Below are 20,566 nucleotides of genomic sequence, written 5' to 3' on the forward strand. Positions count from 1 at the left end.
TCATATTTATCACTCAGCTATACATTCTGGGGTTTATGAGGACACTTCCTGGCTCGTCCGTAGATTTACCCTGGACTTCATGTACCTGTATGTCTATGTGTGTGTTCTTCTGGGACTCTGTGGGTGGTGTGACACCCCCACTCACCCAAGTCTGCCTCGGGCTGGAGATCAGTCTCATACTATCACTATTAGCGGAGTCATCGCACTCCTAACTCACCCGTTCCCTCAGTCCTTGTCCTTATTAGCTACATGTCAGCGGTTGCTGGGTTGGATGAGCTGCAAAAACGCCCACCCACTTATTCACGGCAGGGAGATTGGAAACTGGAACGACAGCGAGGCTATGACCGACTAGCTGAGGAAAATGTGCAAACGCAAACAGAAGCAACGGTGGATGAGTGGTGAGGGAGCGAAGTTCTTACAACACCAATGTGCTCATCAAGCTCCAGCTTTACATGCAGCAAGACACTATCCTGCAGTAAGTGAAGGGCATCGCTCAGGAGACCATTTTATACCTCCCTATGAAGGCGTCAGCAGTGGTGATCAAGCTGCATACAAAGGGTGCAGAAGAAACAGAGCTGGAGCCAAGGCCACCATGCTTTAAAGACGTGCAAAGAGTCCTTCATAATGGCCATAACCGTACGCCAATCTTTTTATACACATTGATCATTTACCATATAGTTTTTTAATATCCAATATCTTGTTTCTCTTATATCGCTTTCTAGTACTTACAGAGATGGAATACTGACTTCAATTTGTTGATTTAATTAGGTTTTCTCCTCTCTTTTAGGGTGTTGTAACTGTATTTTGTCCTGGATGTGACTGCTGATAGCACTTCTGATCGTAATGTCCTTCAGCTGCAACTTCTACTGAAGATACACTGCTGCAAGAATCAAAGACATTCCCCATATTAATACAAAAAACTACCCTGTAGCCACTTATATTGAGTACCTGAACCAACCTACAATGTTAGAAACACTCAACTATATATAGTTCACATACAACACAATCTAAAAGCTCATCTCATTTCATTAATTTTATCGTCCTCAACATATCCTCCATGCTCAATGCAAAGTGTAAGGTTGGCTAGAGGAGCTATGAGCGATGATGCACAGGTGAATCTTCAGTTTATCCTCAATGAAGCCTTTGCTGCATCCTCGACATAAAAGAAGTGTGACACACCTGGAATATAAAAAACTACGTTGGGAACAGGATGAACAAATGTGTGTATATTACAGTTAGGTCTGGGCGATATGGCCTAAAAAAAAGTCTCAGATTTTTTCACAAAAAATCCCGATTCACGATTTATCCCATTTCTTTTTACCCACTACCTAATCTTCGCACACCGGAGTCCAGTCTACTTGATGCAAATAAGCTGCAGCCCTCTCCAGGTAAACACACCGGATCACAGCTGGAAATGCGCTGCATGTAGCGTGCTGGTCCGGTCGCGTTTCCCGCTGCGATCCGGTATGTTTACCTGGAGAGGGCTGCAGCTCATTTGCATAAAATAGACTGACTTCTACTTTATGCAAATTGCATGCTGCGTGCGGAGATTCCACGCATCGTGAAACTGTCCTCAAACTTCTAAACTAGGCGTCGGTGACCTAAAACGAGGACAGATTCAGCTGCTGCACAGATTATTTCTCGCCTCAAATGCTTTCAGAAATACTTTTCGCTGACATGTTTTTTGAAATAAAAGGGAAAATTTGTGGCCGAGCCGACTTGTCTGCCAGACTGAAAGCTCGGTCATGTGACCACGTAGCGGCCTGCTGTTGCTCAGCGCTGTCATGTGACCATGTTGTGGTCCGCTAGTGACCGCCCGCCGTCTGTGTGATTTTCAGATGCGGTGCGTTGCCGTGCGGGAAAATCACATCTTGTGGACACGCGCCTTTAGATCTGCACCGCTCGCCGCCATGTTGTTTGTGTATCAAACGCGGGGGGGAGGGGGGCGCACTCTGAACTACGGGAGCCCAGCGGGAAGGCGTTGGTGGCGGGTTGATGAGAAAATCGATTTTCATTAAAACAAATCGACATTAAGTACAAAGTCGAATTAATCGATAAAATCGATTTATCGCCTAGCCCTAATTACAGTCATGGAAAAAATGATTAGACCACACTTGTTTTCTTCAATTTCTTGTTCATTTTAATGCCTGGTACAATTACAGGTACATTTATTTGGACAAACATAACGATAACAATAATAGCTCATAAGAGTTTAATTTAGGAGCTGATATCTAGCCATTTTCCATGGTTTTCTTGACAATAACCAAAATCATTTTAATTCTTGCATCAGTAGCTATGGAATTACACTGCCAAAAACAGTGTTTTTAGGCATTCCATGTTTTCTTTTCTGTCTGTTTTAGTCACATCATACACACAGGAGTTGATTGCAAAACCATTGTTTTTGATGACTGCAGCGATGCGTCTTGGCATGCTCTCCACCAGCTTCTGACATTACTCTGCTGTCACAGCAGCCCATTCCTGTTGCACAAATTCAAACAAATTTGCTTTGTTCTTGGGCTTGTGGTTCTCCATTTTGCACTTAATGATTTTCCACACGTTTTCAATCGGATTTAGATCTGGAGAGTGAATGGTGTTTGAATCTTCTTGTTCTCCATCTAGGCTTTAACTGACCTTGCCGTGGCAAGGGGAATTGTCTTGTTGGAAAATCCAGTCATTCAAGGCAGGAAAGAGTTTTCCAGCTGATGGAAGAAGACTGTTTTCAAGAGTAGCCCTGTACATGATCTGGTTCATTCCCCCTTCACACAATTGCATTTGCCCTGTTCCACCCACACTGAAACAACCCCATATCATCACTGATCCACCCCCATGTTTTACTGTAGGGGCAAGAAAGTCTGGTTTGTAGGCTTCTCCAGGCTTCCTCCTAACCAGTAAGTTGGATGGAGTGGGCATCAACTGAAAATTGGATTCATCACTGAAGAGAACCTTAGTCCAATCCTTGTGATCCCCAGCAAAGAATAACCAGGCTTTCCTCTGCCTTTAGTAGATTAAGGGCTTCTTCCATGCCCTGTGTGACTTCAGACCAGGTTCAAGAAGTCGGTTTCCAACTGTCCTTGCCGAACAAGTCACATTTCTCGACAGTGCCCACTCATTTTTAAGGTCCCTGGAGGTCTGACAACGATTCCTGACACAGGAACGGATGAGTGCATGGTTATTTTGTGGGGTAGAAAGACATTTCCTGTTGCGACCAGCTAGTAATTTGGTAGTACCATGTTCGCGGATTGTTTTTTCTTGGTGTAATGAACAGGTGTCTTGCAGATCTTCAGCTTTTTCGCTACCTGTCTCTCACTCATGCCAATTTCCAGCAGTACCAAGATGGCTGCCTTTGTGGCTTCACATAATTCTTTTGTTTTCGGCATTATGTGAGAGCTGGAAACTTCTGAGTTGTGCTACGGCTTGAATGTCAGCAGTAAACCACTCTAGGCCTTTGCATGTGCAGTGCTGCTTATGACATGAAATGGCCTCTTATATACCCTGGGAATACAGTTAAGCTTACGCATGTCAAATAGGACATAAAGTATTGTGGAATCAGCTGCATTTTTTATCGAGTTCATTGTATTCTTCAGGTAATATACCTTTAATGGTGCCAGGCATTAAAATGAAAGAGAAATTGAAGAAAACACGGGTGGTCTAATAATTTTTTCCATGGCTATATATATGTCCCTCAATCAGAATATATGTCACTCTATATTTGTATCGTGATATTTTATGCCATGACTCATTTATATGTGACTGCAGATATCTGTTAAATAGAAGTATTAAAATATAAGACATCAGCACATTCTTGTATGCCAAGATGAGAATTGAATTGAATGAGTGAACATTTTTTGGAATTTATGACGAATGCTGTTCTGTTCATTTGATAGGGATCACAAAATACAGCAGCAGGTTACAACAAAGCAATGGTCCGATGATGCTACTGTACCAAACGTCATATTTAAGTGATGCTCTCTTGGAAGGGACACCAGGGTATGAGTTCGGGAAATGCATCGAGGATGTACAATTAATTAAATGACATGAGCCTTAAGAGTAATCACAGCTGTCATAGGCAAGTTTTATCACTCAGCAACCATCTTGATAACACACACTAGTAGATATTTCAGGCAAACAAGACCAGATATACATCTAAATTAATGGAAAAGGAGCTATAACTACTTAAAATTTTAGTGACTTTGCCTCAAAGTAAGGCTCAAAAAGTGTTTTTTCCTTCAGGCTTTTCTTTTGCTAGCACACATGCACAGTTTCACAACATTGCGGGTGCATCAGTGCAACAGCTCTATTTAAGGGATGTTTCCTGGTTATTATCCTATTCAAGACTGTTTAGGAGATGAGTCTCTCCTTTATAACATCTGTGGTTTCTCTGTAAATATAAACTTGACATCACATCCTTCATGAATGTACTGCAAACTGCAGAATGAAGCAGTTCTAGTGAGCTTTATCAAATAAAATAGCAAATAAAATGTCCTCCCCACGATATTATTAAGGTATTTAGTTAAACTCTGATGACAGTTTTGGCCTGGATCCTGTTTTGTTGTCCCCGTTTGTCGCAGCTCATCCACCCACCTGATGTCACCAGACCTAATTTTTTCACAAACCTCACCTGCTCCTGTCCACCAATCAGCCTCAGAGTGTATTTATACCTGCCAGCTATCCATTGTTCTCTGGCAGATTGTTGCTTACTCAACCACATATTTGATCTTGTTTTTTATTCTTTTGATTCCTGTTTGTTCCTGTTACCTGCCTGCTTGCTTGTTGTCCAACCTGCCAGTCACCCAACATTGTTCTGAAAATAAATTGCCTAAAAGTGTTCCTGCCTGTCTGGGTGTTCTGCACTTGGATCCTCTTTCCTGCAATTCTCACACTAATTATTAGTAATATTTGATTTTTCCAACGTTCTCCGAGCACAGTAGCAAAATGAATACATCAGTTTAATGTAACTGGCTCTGGAGCATGAAATCAAAAGGAGCCTGTCTCGTGAACCTGTACAATAAACCCATCAATCATCACAGATGTGCTGATTTACAGTGTGCAGTTCTGCTGCTGTCAAACAGTGCTGACTTATAGTTTGAACACACGGCTATAATGCATGTCTTGGCTCAGAGGACTTCACCTTTGGCTGACCGGTCCTGTAGCTGTTTGTGTTGCCATGTGGGAGAGCTGGCCTCGGGTCCAAGCTGCTCTGTGTGTTTAGCCACTGAGAGAAATATAGTACAGTGTGGTGGCGGCACACAGCCGCTACGCTTTTCTTTCTCAGCAAATTAATGTACAGTTAAAAAAATGTCAGTGTTGGTGACGCACTGTTTGCTTGGAGCTCAGACAGACAGCTTCTGCTTTTCAGGGACACTTCAAACTTTACACAAAAAGACTGTCGTTCAAGCAGTTTATGTAACTTTATACATAACGATGAAAGGGAAGAAAGTAAAAAACGAAAAATCTGACAAAAAACCGGGAAAATAACTTTCATGGGTGCCAACGTTTTTTTTTTTGTTGTTGTTTTGGGGTTTTTTAAAAACACCTTTGCTATATGCATCACTAAATACAGCATAAAACGTTTACAGGTAATATATAATCCATAATGGCCATATTGAAAATGTTACGCTCCTGGACATCAACAGCCTTTTAAAACATTTTAAATACACCTGAACAGTCATTCAGGTGTATGGTTCAGTTCAGTTGTTGTCTTTTATAATTCACCGTTCTTTTTAATTTACCATTCTTTCAATTTAAACCATAAAAACATCCCTTAAGATTTGTTTATAGAATTATGCAGGTACAAAGAAGCAAATTGCTTAATTCAACTACTCTGACATTTGTAACTTAAGTCTACTCCTGTTGTGGTATTTTATACAGTAAATGAAGAAAATACAGTATTTTCTTGGCAGAACATTAGTTTCAACTACTTTTACAAGTTTGTTTTTAAAAATTATTTGAGTCTCTATAGATATCCAACTCTAAAAGTCACAAAGTAATCAGAAGAAATAATAATACTTACTTAAATTCTTTGAAGCAGGTCAAAGCAATTTTTAGCATTTGTATTTTGCAATGGGCATTGATTGTAAAGAAGCCAATCCAACTCTGATCTGCAAAGACCTCACCTTGCAACCCTGTGGCACAATATCATGTAAATTATGAATAGTTTGCACTTTAAAACCCCTCTGCAGATATATACTAGAAAAATAGTGTACTACTATTGCACAATCTGTGCAATAGTAGTACACTATTTTCTATCAGTATTTCTATTCTAAAGACTAAATGTATATATATATATATATATATATATATATATATATATATATATATATATATATATATATATAATAGACAATCAACTTGCAAATGCTACTATCCTATCACTATCCTGTTTACGTTTCCCCTTGTATATATATGTATTTTTTTGTACTACTTGACACTTTTTCTTCTTTCTTTCTTTCTTTCTATCTGTTGTGTTTTTATTCTTTATACTTATTATTATTATTGTTTCGGTCTGGAACAGGTGCTCAATGCACTTCACTGTGCGTTATATTGTGTATAATTGTGCTTGTGACAAATACAAATCTTGAATCTTGAATTTTGAATCTATTCATCAAAAAAATCCATGCAATACCACTGACGTGCAATAATAATATCTTTTGAGGTTAAGTGAGGTTTATTGTCATTCTATATGTCATTCCTTAAATGTCTGCACTATCTTTGCTGCTGTAACATCACAAACCTCCCCACTGTGGGATTAATAAAGGCTTATCTTATCTCATTTTCTCCTATTTAACCAAACGGGAACGAAATAATGTACCAACAGGAACTTACACAATATTATTCAGGTGGTTTTAATGTTGGGCCTGACTGGTCTGTATCGTTATAACTCATGGATGGACATGAATTCACATCATAGCAGCATTTTTCTCTCTGTCGCTCTCTTTGCAGTCCAGTTGACTGTTATTCTCCAGTCTGTCTCTGTGAAGGATTGAGATAGTCTTGCTACAAATCTGCACTTCATGCCACACCACAGCTGACTAATTACTACATTAGCATAAACACTGGATGTCTGCCTCACAGGCACGCAACCAACTAGCTCCGTGCTCGGTCTCGGGGGTCCCAAAGCTAATTACTGCTCATCATTGTTTTCTAGTACAGGTAACAGGAATGCTCTGTGGCCTGCAGGCTGACTGTATACAGCAGCCTCTCTGGGGTCAGCGGCCGGTTATTCCCCTCGTCACTGCCATCAAATGAGAGGAAGGGCTGAATGATGCGAGGGAGCACGGCTGCTACAACAGTTACCATCACTGATATCAATATCCTTTATGATTCATTGGCCTCCACCCCGTCTGTGACCCACCTGTCGACAGACATTTGTAATCCTCTCAGTTTGCCTGTCTGCCTGCTGCCTCTAAATGTCATTTAGCATGTCTTTGTCATTTTTTTCTCACTTTAAATTTATAGAGATACCATACAGGCAGTGCAGAAATGAAGGTAACACTCAGGCATGCAGCAATTAGTGCATAAATATTATTATATAACATGTTCAAATGGCTGTGCTATCTAACCATATGGCATAACATAATGCTATACGCTACATAACGCAACGGCCATGACATGCAGTATGACATAATACTACAAGAATGTGCTTATGAATTTTAATGACCTCTTTCCTTTCATGTCATATAAGCAAAGCAGTTCACTGCACACAGACTGAACAACACGGGTCTTGCACTGAGATCGAAAACAGATGAACAACTAAATTATAACACAGCAGTAATTAAAGTATATTCCTCTAAACAAATATGAAGTAAATATCTTGTTTCGATCAAATCTCAACAGTAGAAAGACTAAAAGTGATTTTTTTCTGCAATTAAGAAAACTGTTTAATGTTTCTTCTTTAGAATAAATTTTATTTTTTTCCTTTAACAAATGTAAAATGTCCAACAAATATTACATTTTTCTGTCACGTGCACTTCTTCACATTCTACCCTTTGCTGCATTCTCACAATCGTATTCCACAGTCTATGCATGTAAATAACCTAATGTGCAAATCCTTAACACTCACGTATAGTAATATAACAACGTCATGCTGACAGTAGAGCAGGTGATGCTGTGTTCTCTCTCAGTTATATCTACCAAACAGTACAGAACTCTGGATATCATGTTACTGTGTGGATTAGAGATCAATTTCTATGTAAACATTAATGTTCCAACTCTTTTCTATAGGACCCATTAACATAAACAGCAGCTGACATACATTATGAGAACTGTTAGCAGATGCTTTGAGATATTGTATGATTCATCTAGAATAAACGATATAAAAAGGATTTGGAACAATCTGAGAGTAGGGCTGAAGCTGGAGAAGGATTTTTGAGGTTGTTATATTTCAAAGTTACACATACTATGCAAAGAGTAAGTGAAATGATGTTGATCTGAAGGTGGATGTTCATCAATGAAGAGATGACACAGGTAGATCAAATTAAGAGTACATTTAATACGGACGAGCTCGTGATTCAAGCATCATGCGGTGAATGAACGAAGAGAGTTACAATGACTAGATCTTTATAGGTTACAACATCTGGCATACATTAGGATACATTGCGTGAGAAGAAGAAAGAGAGAAAGAGGGAGCCAGGAGGTCCCTAGTCCCTTTAGGTTAACCCACAGGTCAACCTGTGATGAATGATGGCTAAAGTAAACGTTTCAACATATGGTTTCATTCTGTTTAACATTCTTGAGCTAAAGAAAATATATAGAAAGCACGTATCCCAGAAAAAACACATACTATCAGTAAGTTTTGATAGGAATAGGTAAGTCTGATTTACTAAGATCCCTAAATACCACCAAAATGCCACTGAAACTTTGGATTTGTTGGGTTTCCCTGTACACATTTTCTAAGCTTTTCATCTTACTATGACATGAATTATGATGATATAAAGATTTGCTGCAGCAAATAGACCTTTTTTCCCCTTTTTTTCATTAGCTGAGTGGCTTTGGATTGTTTCCAACACTTGAATCACCATGAATTTATGCTTGTACAAAGCAACTATGACACAAATTCTGGCAAAATGACACAAAGTCAAGAGCTACAAGGGTGTTAACACAACGACACACAAATATGAGCCCTGAAGAAGCAGCTCTTCCTATTACAGTACTGACTACATGCTAGATAAAACATGTACGATAAAATACAGATATGTCTAGTTTTAAACATTAACAAAAAAAATCACACTTTAATCATGCTAGTGGTCGAATTCAGCTTTTTGCACAATCGTGATCTTCACTGACCAGACTCCAAATGGCCGCTGTGGCTGCAGTGTGTCACCGCTCGGCTGCTGAAGCGTAAAAATCGTGGAAATGCCCCATCCCTACACTCATGCTTGAATCAGGACCATCATGCTACATATGTGAAGCTAGTGATAATCACACAAACAGCATTTAGTGTCACTGACGGCTCAGAGAATAAGAGGATGCTGACTTCTATGTTGCTGTTGCTCTGATTTTTTTACTTCAGCTTTTAGCCGTAAAATAGAAAACTTGTATTTCTGATGTGTAGACTTTTAAGGGACAAAGAAAATGGTCTTGTTTTGGTAGTTTTAAAGTTTATTCACTAAATGGGAGAAGAATTTCTCAATCAAACCACTGACAGATGAAGTGAATAACATTGATCATCTCGTTACAAAGCAATATTCTGCTCGGAACCCTTAAATCTGGCATTAATTTGGATGTTACTTAGACATGTAGCACCAACCTAAACATTTTTGCAGATCTAGCACTGTCCCACATGGTAACAGCTGCAAAAATTATTTAGGAACAGTTTGAGGAACACGACCAAGAGCTCACCATGTTGGTCCAGCCTCCAAACTTCCAGCCATGTCTCAAAAAATTTACATTCCAATACATCTATACAAAATCTGCAAGAAACATAATTTCTCTTTGAAAGGAAAGTCTGATGTTTCCAGTTTGAAGGAGCCACAAAGTTCAGCATGAGGCAGAAGGATGGTGACAAACAGCAGCAGGACTTTGACCCAGAAGACCAGCATTCACAACCCATGAGGAACCAACATTCTTAGACCTAAGTTGTGTTTTCACTTGTTTCCTTTGAGTTTTAGGTAACTGGATACCTTTATGCACCAAAACTACAGGGTTAAGTTTGGGAAAATGCACAGTTTGAGTTAAATACAATCCTTTCACAACATGTCTGAAGCTTCTCCTCCATTTTCTTGGTTAGCAGGGTAATAAATCCGATCCCATCAAATGAAGCTGAAATGAAGCAACAGATGGAAGGAAATACAAAAAATGGAAAATATATGCTGAGTTGAATATGTCACTAACAAAAGTAATCCTACAGAAAATAAGTTTCCCTCAAAATCTAATTGAAAAGTCACTTAAATTGTACATAAACCCCCTCTTTTTTTGGAAGATAGGGCTGAAACTTTCCAGATCCCAATCCCATTAAATGTCCATAGCATGCACTGGAACAAACATGATCCACAGAGCTCCCATCCAGCAAGAAATAGAACAAAAAGAGAACAGAGCAGAAAGGATACGCTGCCAACATACCAGTGCCAAACACCACTAGAGATCTCGTGTCCATGCCCTGACAGGTCAGAGCGGTTTGAAAGACACGAGTGGGAACTAGATAATAATAGGAGGGTCGTTTTAATACTGTAGTTGATTGGTGTACATTATCTTAACCCTGTGTTTGTTTGTTTAGCCTGTTAACTTCCTTATAACAACCGACTGTAGTGAGAAAACACAACAAAATCTCAGTCTCAAAAGGCAGATCATTGCACTGATAACTCAAAGTTAATTTTTGCTTTTGATTTTCAACTGGATCTTGCTTAACCTGACAGTCTCCTTAAACTCCTATGTGTGTGATTGATTACACTAAGTCCAGTGTGGAGATGCTTTGTGCAGCCACACCAGCTCATCAAGTCAGGTGGCCTCTGCTTTCAGTTTGGCCCGGAGAGCCAGCTGGTGGATGTTGGGAGTCCTGCAGACTCAGCCAAATGGGGTGAAAAACTGGACTTCAGCACAAATGTTTACCCAGCAGATGACAGCACAGTCTGTTGCCCCCATGGATGCTGCCACATACTGTTTAACACAAGCCATTAACAGCATCCATCCATATAGGACACACAGATACACCACGTTGGAAACAGAGCTTCATTCATCACATCGGAGGAACATTTCATATACCTCCAATATTCTCTGTTTTATGCATTGAATGGCCAAATCTATGCAGATACACGTGTATACATACTTTGGTCCTGGTGAGCTTTTTCATGATTTCGCCAAGGTTTCATTTGTTCCAATTGAATAAAACACAACAGCACAATGATATCTTGAATAAGAGGGTGTTTATGACTGCTTTATTTAACCGTTTTTCCATGATCTTAAACATAAAATGTGCAATCTGCAGTTCATGTTTACACACACATACACACCAACAGTGGGGTAAAAGCTCATGGGAACAGGGAACATGCTTACAAAGGCCTGTTTGACATCACGACTGAGGCATGATGTATTGCTTCAAATTCCACCCCATTCATCAGTTTCTTCTCCTTCTTCTGGGTCTCCATCTCATCCAATTATCATCCACGGCAGAACAGATGTTTCCCATGTTCGCATATTCTGTCACAATCTGATGTTTACGTGCCACAAAGAAAGAGACAGAGGTACGCTGTGTTCTTTCTCTGTTTTATTATTAGAACATAGCAAATTGCAGTTTCATTGTGTGTATATATACATATATGTATGTATATGTATGTACGTATATATATATACACACACACACACACACACACACACACACACACACACACACACACATATATATGTATATATATATATATGTATATATATATATGACACTGTATATGTGTCCTGTAAGTCTGCCAATATTGAATCAGTTACATGCTTGACTGATGGCAGTGACACATAATGTATTACTGTGGCATCTTTCTAAACTTTTCCACGAAATACAGGTAAGAAAAGCATATATAATACATTTTTTGGTTCAAATTCCAACTATCCAAAGTGAAAACTGCTCTGAGAAATTGAATCAAATAAGAACAAACATGTTATAGTCCTTAAACCTGGAAGCATTTTTGACAACTTGTTCCATGTACTGGGTGAAATATCGCAGCAACGCCACTACATATCAATAATTTAATGAAAATAAATGCCAAAATGTGTACCAGAGGATTTGTACTGCAGTAAGTCTTTGAAATCAACCTGCCAGGCTGGACAGTGAGGATTAATGCCTTTGTCCAGGGCTTCCAGGCGTCTCTGCTAATGATCCATTCAGAGCCAGGGGAGTCTTTCCTTGATACAAATAACTGTTATTTACTGCCTCATTACAAATGAAATCCATAACTTGAGGACTGGAGAGAGAAAGGGAAAATAAAAGCACCAAACCACTAGCCACTATAGACGAACTCCTGCTTTATGTTTAACTATTCAGAAAAAGCAGATACAGTTTTACCTTCATCATAGAGGCTGGTTTATAGTCCTGTTTGATAAAGGATATCTCAGTTAGGGATGCAGATAATTATTATAATGGCTATTTTTCTCAGTTAACAGTTTAAATTAGAAAATGTGGAAACAGTATCAGAAGCCCGAGGTAATTCTTTAAATGGACTATTTTTCCTGACAAACAGCAAAACTATTGAACTTATAATGAAATAAAATACAAAAATGCAGCATGAGCTCACATTTAAGAAGCTGAGAGTAGCAACTACACAGTGAAAATAGAATTTTCTAGCAGCTGTGGTGCCAAAAAATATTTTAAAATAACAGAACATAACCATCTTGTAAAAATACAGTAATTTTCCATAAAAAATATACATGTTCCAGCCTTAATTTTACATGAGATCTCAGTATTTATGGGACTTTAGGTTACTGAAGGATATTTACATACATAAATGACAGATTATTTATGCTTAGAGTTATATATTGATGAAAACACATTCATTTAACATTATTGTTATGAAAACTTCTGAACTAAGCATACAAGATGTTTGATGCCATGCTGAAACTAAAATTACATAGCCAACATTTATTTTTCTGTTAACTGTCACTAATTGCATATAATTGTATAATATATTTACAGCATTAAACTTGAATTTAATATTTTCAATAACCTATTAAATAAAAAACAGTAATTAGCAAATGTAAAATTTGTCAAATAAAAAGGAAGAAATACGGTAAAATTTTAGAATTTTTTTACAGGGTAAGGTGTGTTTTGATAAATGTTAATTTATTAACAAATTTAGCAGCAATCATCTCAGCAGTAACCAAAGACAGATTTTCGCAAGATAGAAAATTTGGCTGTAGACTAAAAAAAAAACCATGATTATTATTATCTACTCACATCTTTAAAATCATGAGGTAGACAATATCGAAAAACAAACATGCAAATCTGACTTTTTACATTACTAAAATTATGAATGCATGAATGACAAAGACGACATCATTCAAAGCTCAAGGCACTTTAAAATATTCCCAGAGTTACTATCATGTACACAGACACTAGCAATAACTCCGCCAACCAGCCTCCTCTTCTTTCCTGTATCAACACACAAACACACACTGACAATGAGCTGCTTGTGGGTCATTATCTAACAGTGTCAAGTGGTCAGTCTTGAATCCATCGTGCGACACTCAAACCTTATCTGCTCAGACGCCAAAGCTCGGTCTGCTCTCCCATCTCCATCCTTTTTCCTCCCCTGACCTCTGAGCCTATCAGACCTGTGAGACTAAAAGCATTCAGTCTCTCTGCAGCAGCCGTCAGTACAACCAGCAGCCTGAAGGTTGAAGTTTCAATGTCTCCAAACGTGAGATTTCAACTCACAAAACACCAGTTACTACTTCATTCTAAAACTTCAGATTTTAGAAATACACAAAGCCTTGCAGTTGCAGTAGCACAATTACTATAAGCCGGTGCAACAGGTTTACTAGATTAGTATTTTACATAATAGCTGTTGTAAAGGTGAGTCACACATTAAACAACGCTGTTTATATGCAGAGCTGTAGTAAGTGGTTTACATCACTGCTGCAAGCCGGGGAAGGAGACCTGTTTTGCAATGAAGATATTAATATGGAAACGTCTACCAATCACATCTATGATTAACTTTTCTCTTGATAATATTAAGTATAACTGCAATTCATGTTACAAGTATTATATCAATCAATTCCTTAAATTTCCCCTTGAGGGACTAATAAAGGATACTCTATCCTAATAACTGGGTAAAGCAGCGTAAAATGACAGTTCTCATTCTGTGAGGCAATTATTAAAGTAAATAAAGTAGGAAAAGTGCTGAAACAGCACTTAAATAGCTCATTTCTAGCCGATTTTAAGCAGTGCACTTGTTCTTTTGAACTTTTCTCTACAACTATGACTTGACTCACAATGGTGATGAAAATGTGCAGCTGTATAAAGCAAGGAAAAAATCATTTTCACAGCCAGCTTTGCAATAAATTTTTACTTCAAAACTAAACTTACAAAGGTGAGAAAGTTCTAAACTGCACTACATGACTGTGTTAAAAAACTCACAGATCATATGGATGGTCAGTGCACCAAACAATGTCCTCATGTGGCTTTATTTTCTAACACATTCCCAGAAAATCAACTGGAAATGAGTCACAATGAGCCTGCGGGCCATTATCGGTTAAGGATGCAACAAATGCATTAGCCTCTCCGCCTGCTGCCTCAGAAGTTCCTGGATAAAAGTCTCACTTCCAAAAAAAAACAGACACCCACAAGCTAACGACAAGTGCTGATAGCAAACCACAAGGACAGTAAGAGGCTCAGATGTCTCCTGTAGCGCTGCCAGAACGGCTCTAAACATGGAACAATGTGGAACAATGGCAGTATCCAGCATGTACAGACAAGTTTTCTCAGTTTGAAGTCAATAGGTGGCATGAAAGTGCACCGAAAACAGACTAACATGCCCACTATATTGGAAGAAACGTGACTGGAGGCACTGACTGATTGAAACCAAAAACATAAATGAAACCTGCAGTTGAGTTAGTAGTAATGAATTATTTCAGCTGTATAACATCTTAGTAGGTTCAATAAGACAGTTTTCTAGAGAACAGTGGGATTTTACAGAGAATCCATCCAGTCTCATCAGTTATTCAGACTCATAATAACAGAACAATTGCACAACAGCATAATCAACAGGAAACAGAAGGAATCTCTGGATTGTGCTTTACCATCAGAGACATACAGAGAAGCAAATGTGAGGTTTGAGTTATTTTGGGCATCCAGGACTCTGAGAGAACAGCTTGGATGGCCTGGACAGGTATGGATCATGAGTCTAGAACTTTGTAAAACTGTGAGAAAATGTCAGATTCTTTAATTAAAAGTAGAATGCATAATTAAAACTTGAGCCAAGTTCACTCTCAAGGTGCAAAATAATTGAATTTCACACTTCACACTGTTCAGATGGCAAACAGAAGCTCAGTATGAAAGTTTCAGATGTTTAAATCAAATTAGGTTCAGGTATAAGGTCAATTTCGCATGAATTCAGCTGTTTTTTTCTCCAAATGGCCACAATGAATTGTTAAATCAGTGGTTGCTGTGGATTAGACTTGAACACAGATGACCAAAAGTATGTGGACACTTTTGCCAGCATGTATACTTCTGTTTTGTGGCTTTAACTTCATGGTGGACACAACAATACCTAGATAACAAAATATCCTTAAAGAAACATCTTTCTCAGTTTAAAGTGGAAGAACTTGACTAGACATCACCTCGACCGACCTCAACCTGCATCCAGCATTGTAGAGAAGAACTGGAAACCCAACTTTGAACCAGGAAATATTACCATCAGCCACTAAAAAGTTCTTGAGATTGAATGAGAACAATTCCCTGAAACTAAACATTGAGGGCGTTAAAGCTGCAAATCACAGCCTGCTGTGTTGGACTGAGATGCTGAATGGTTACATAGGGTATAGGTGTAAGACAAACATCTCTATAATGCAAGGTCCTATTATCACACTTGAACTTGTTTTATGGTATTTATCCTGGTGTTTTTCTCCTGACTAAATCCTTGCTTGTGTTGTATCTACTCTCAGATATGCGTGGCTTTGGATAAAAGAGTCTGCTAAATGAATTTGGAGAATAATAACATCACATTGACAGGACCAAGCCAGACACAAGAATCTGCTAATTTTTCCAAAACACAACCAACTAAAGCACTTTTTTTCTTTCTTGCAATGACAGAACATGCCCATGAAATTTACTCTGGATTGGACTCAATGTGCACAAAAAGTTGCTCCACTTTTAATCTCCGGGAGGCAGCCAGTGCGCCAGGTGGAGTTACAGAAAGGTCTTGACAGATTCTGCCTCAGTGGGATTCCCTCATCCCCTCCACCCGGCAGCAGCTGCCACAATTATTGCCTTTCTAAGCATTTTTCTGCCGCTCTGACACATTTTCTTGCCACGGATGCCCATTCTCCCTATCAATACTAATGTTTGTATCAAAAGGTCAGTGTGTGTGTGCCAGCACCTGTATGTAGTAAAGATGAAAATTTATACTTAGCGACAAGGGAATGTTTCTCCGCAGATGAAACAGTACATCACACAAACAGCCATGGTGAATGATAATGATTGTATTTGTTGGTCTCCTCAGTAAACCTCAGTGGGATGTGATAAAGGGAGAGGCAGAAGATAAGGATGCTGGGAACCATGCAGAAACACAATGCTCACCAACAAAGCTGAGCAGCAGGAATACTGGCTGTTGAGACGGTAAAGAAACACTTGTGCAGCCCAGACAGGAGGAGAAACAGTCATCTGGCTGCGAGAAAACTGTACAGTTGGCTGATTGAGAAGCTTCATGACTCGAACACACACTCGTGCACACCCTTCCCCCAACCTCTCGTAACTCCCCCGAGAAGAGTGCAGTGCAGCCCACTCGAGTCTCGGCGTTTTCCGTGGGTGGGGGGGGGATCAAGCAAGCAAGCCACGACACGACACACAATCGCACGGTTCACAAGTGTCAGACACCCCTTCAACTCACCGCCTCCGAGTCTTCGAATCCATGCAGGTACAAGTTATCGTACATGGAGGTGTGAGGTTTCAAAAAGCAGCTCTTCGGGGCAGAAATCGATCAACCTGTTCCGGGGAGGATGGAGGATGAGGAGGACAGGGGAGTGACTGAGCCCAATCTCCACATGAAGGTAGACCACAGAGAACCACACCAGAGCAACAGATTTTTGGGGAAGAAGAAGAAAAAAAAAAGAAAAAAGACACAGGTGGAAACCCTGGTGTTTCCTTATGCTGAATTGTTATTGCCCAAAAGTCGAGCGAGTGTTGGTTCCCATTATAAGGCAGCCTGGTTATCCCCAGAGGCTGAGCAGACCTGGCATTTCATCTGCCTTCCAAGCTCAGATCGCACGAGCCAATCCCTTCCTCCAGCACTGGCTGATGACAGAGGTGGGATGCAGGCTGCCGATTGGCCGGTGGAGGCTCTAGTCAGCCTGACTGGATGTGAATAAGGAAGAAAGAAGGGAGAGAGAGAGAGAGAGAGAGAGAGAGGGAGAGAGAGAGGGAGAGAGGGAGAGGGAGGGATGGAGGTGGGGGAGTCTGCAGCCTGAAAGCATCATTAACCAGCAGGCTGTGTGGATATGAGTGTGAGGTGTTCTCTTACACTAAACACCCATTTGCAAAAGAGTGACATTTAATTTACAGAACCGCAGCAAAAGGTGAGCAGCTGACTGATGATGGTTTAAACAGGAGGCAGAGCCGGGTGTTTGCTATCGAACCGCTGAGCTGCTACAACAAGTGCTCATGTCTCTATAGCTTCATGAACACACTGGGGCCATAAAATCAATCCATAAACGTCTGCCACGGGGAAACTGATCACATAGGAAAATCAATAGAGAGGAGCTGTGGAAGTATGAGGTCTGACACCTTCTATGGAGCACATCTGGTAAACGGAATCACAGGAGGATGGAGGAACGGTAAAGTTGCTGCTTTTTTAACTGTCCTGAGCATAAAAAAACATCTGCATTCTGGCATTTCATGTATTTTGGACAAATCTCTTTCATGCAGAAAAGATCTAAAAAGTCCAGTTTTTTTCAGTTGAACATACACCCACCAAAATTTACAAGAACTTAACCCTGTTGGATCCAATTTAAGTGAAATCAACTCTGATTTGTTGCTGTTTTGTGAATAAAGTAGAGCAACAGCACCCTCTCCTGGAAAAACATGTTACAGAAGATGCTCCTGCTGTTACCAGATGATGCATCTTCATCAAACCCGCCATAGTTTTCCTATTTTTTCCTTCCATTTAGCAAGCAATTCTCCAAACACTCGATGGCTGCATAACTATATAGCAGATCCTCTAGTGAAGAAACAAACGTAACACATCAGAGCTGAGTGTTACTTCTTCATCATTTACTCTGATTCTGACCTACAGTAAGTCTTGAGCCAGACAACAGCCTCCTTCAGCCTATTTAGGTGTGCAACAGTGGATCAAAGAGATGCCTTTAAGAATAAAATACTGCACTCTGTTTCATTCAGGTTGCAGGTGCATGAAAGGGCTAAAGAGAAGAGCACAGAAGGTGAATAGAAACTCTCTGAGGAGGTATTTAGGAGATTTTTGGAGACAGAAGAATTCTGCACCACATAGCTGTAGTGCTGGAATTATTTATAGCATATAAACACACAATTGCAACCACAAGCATCACACGAAACTAAATCAAGAACAACCCCCTCAGCACTTAGTTGACACAGATTCAGCTCAGACCTCAGGGAACAGTAACAGGATAAATGTGCTTTAAGTCTGATCTTGAGCAGGCACAGCGGAGCTAAGGTGAGTTTTGTGATCCGGAAAGCATTACTTAAGGCTGCAACTAGAGCTCTTTACTTGTGGAAATCTGATATCTAAGTGGTTAGGGTGTATATCCCACAGCGCTGATGCCCTGAATAGCAACGATAGTTTAAATACCCAAGAACAAATCACTGCCCTGATTCTTTCCTTGTATCTCCCATTTGTCCTTCAATAAAATCACAAAAACACCCTAAACACATATTTAAAAAGGTAAAAACTATCTCTTTAGTTACTGTTTGGGAACTAGAAAATCCATTGTGACAATTATCAAAGTGATGTAAATTACCAGAAACAAAAGTCTAAACTGAGCACTCGGTAGAAAGGTTAACAATCTGCAACATGTTTTCAAAGCACTATGGCTGTGGAGAGTAAAATAAATGAGTTCACAACAAGATCAAGGATATAATTTAAAGATGTGTACAATCTGGAATAATTCTATAGAGAACTGTGAGTGATTCTATCGAGAGCTCTAAACAGGTACATCCACATAATAATTATTATTATATGTAAAGTGAAAAATTTGATGTCTCTTTTTTGTTTTCCTTTTGTTGAGTATGGCTTGCAGCTCATGAAAATCAGAATTCCAGGATCTTAAAATATTAAAATATTAGAGTTTGAGTAAATTTCTGTCCAAACTGTATTAATACTGTGTATTTCCCAGTGTAATTCAGTACACGCAACCACAATCATGGAGAAGATACATACATGCATACTTGAAAGCTGTCATTTTGTGGGGACAAACATTCACCCTCTACAAGTTAAGAAACAATTTTAAGCTTAAGACCTGCTATATCGACCAAGGTTAGAATTATGACTAGATTTATTGTTACGATTAGAGTTAGAGTTCTGCAGAAAGTAGTTACCGTTAAGGTTTGGACAATCCACAAGTAGATGAAAGTCAACTATAACAAATTTGTTACCAGAGGTCGAGTTAAAGCTACTCATTAATTGAATACATCAGAGATAAAATGATGGAATAATTAATGCAATTTGGATACTTGATGACTCATTTAATAATAAGTATGGAAAAACACCTTTAAAGGTAAAAGTATTTGCTGCTTTTATGACTAAATTAAATATATTTGAATTTTCAACCTATTGCTGGACAAAAGAAGCTTTTTAAGGACTCATTTTTCACTTTATATGATCACTTCAAATATTTTCCAAGCATTTTATGTCATTACTAGACAACGCTCAGTGAAGATATGACAGGTAACATTGCATAGAAAGAGAAATACGACGAATGAAATGTAACAAATATCCCTATCCAAGATACAAACTGCACTGCAGGTAACAGCTGGCACCTTAATATAATCCACTGATTATTTTTATCAAATGATTAAAAATAAAAATAATTTATACTATCAAGCCCTGATGTTATGTACAGATTTATGTGTGCATTGTCACTTTTCGTGCTTAAATGTGGGATTCACTTACAAAATTAGGCCCCAAATAGACAGAAACTCACAATCCAACAGTATTTTGTTCCCTCCATAATTGTGCTGTTCGTGTGTAATTTGTTACCTGGTCTCCATGGGTTACAGATTTACTCAGAAGACCAGTGTGTGCTACCAGCAATGAGTTATGACAGCAGTGGCCAAACCCCACCAAGTAATTCACGAATAAACGACTGCTGAGTTGAGCCATGTGACCTACATAAGGGGGATTAGCAGTGTGGAGTCGCCTCCTTATCATTTTGCAGCCTGCAAGCTGAAAAATTATATTAA

The 20,566-nt window shown here is 39.2% G+C and overlaps 1 protein-coding gene across 5 annotated transcripts in view; it reads right to left on the reverse strand.

Annotated features, from left to right (window-relative positions):
• Positions 1-20,566, reverse strand: part of cacnb4a (calcium channel, voltage-dependent, beta 4a subunit) — a 63,905-nt gene that overhangs the window by 30,417 nt on the left and 12,922 nt on the right. Inside the window, exon 1 of one of the 5 annotated variants that reach the window (XM_023263598.3) lies at positions 17,025-17,414. The exons of the other annotated variants lie outside the window; for them this stretch is intronic. Within the exon in view, the coding sequence (XP_023119366.1) occupies positions 17,025-17,069 (45 nt within the window). The 5' untranslated portion in view covers positions 17,070-17,414. Of the gene's footprint in view, positions 1-17,024; positions 17,415-20,566 lie in introns of those variants that run through there. 5 annotated transcript variants of the gene reach the window in all.

This window comes from Amphiprion ocellaris, chromosome 11 (genome assembly GCF_022539595.1).
Source record: "Amphiprion ocellaris isolate individual 3 ecotype Okinawa chromosome 11, ASM2253959v1, whole genome shotgun sequence".
Taxonomy (NCBI): Eukaryota; Metazoa; Chordata; class Actinopteri; family Pomacentridae; genus Amphiprion; species Amphiprion ocellaris.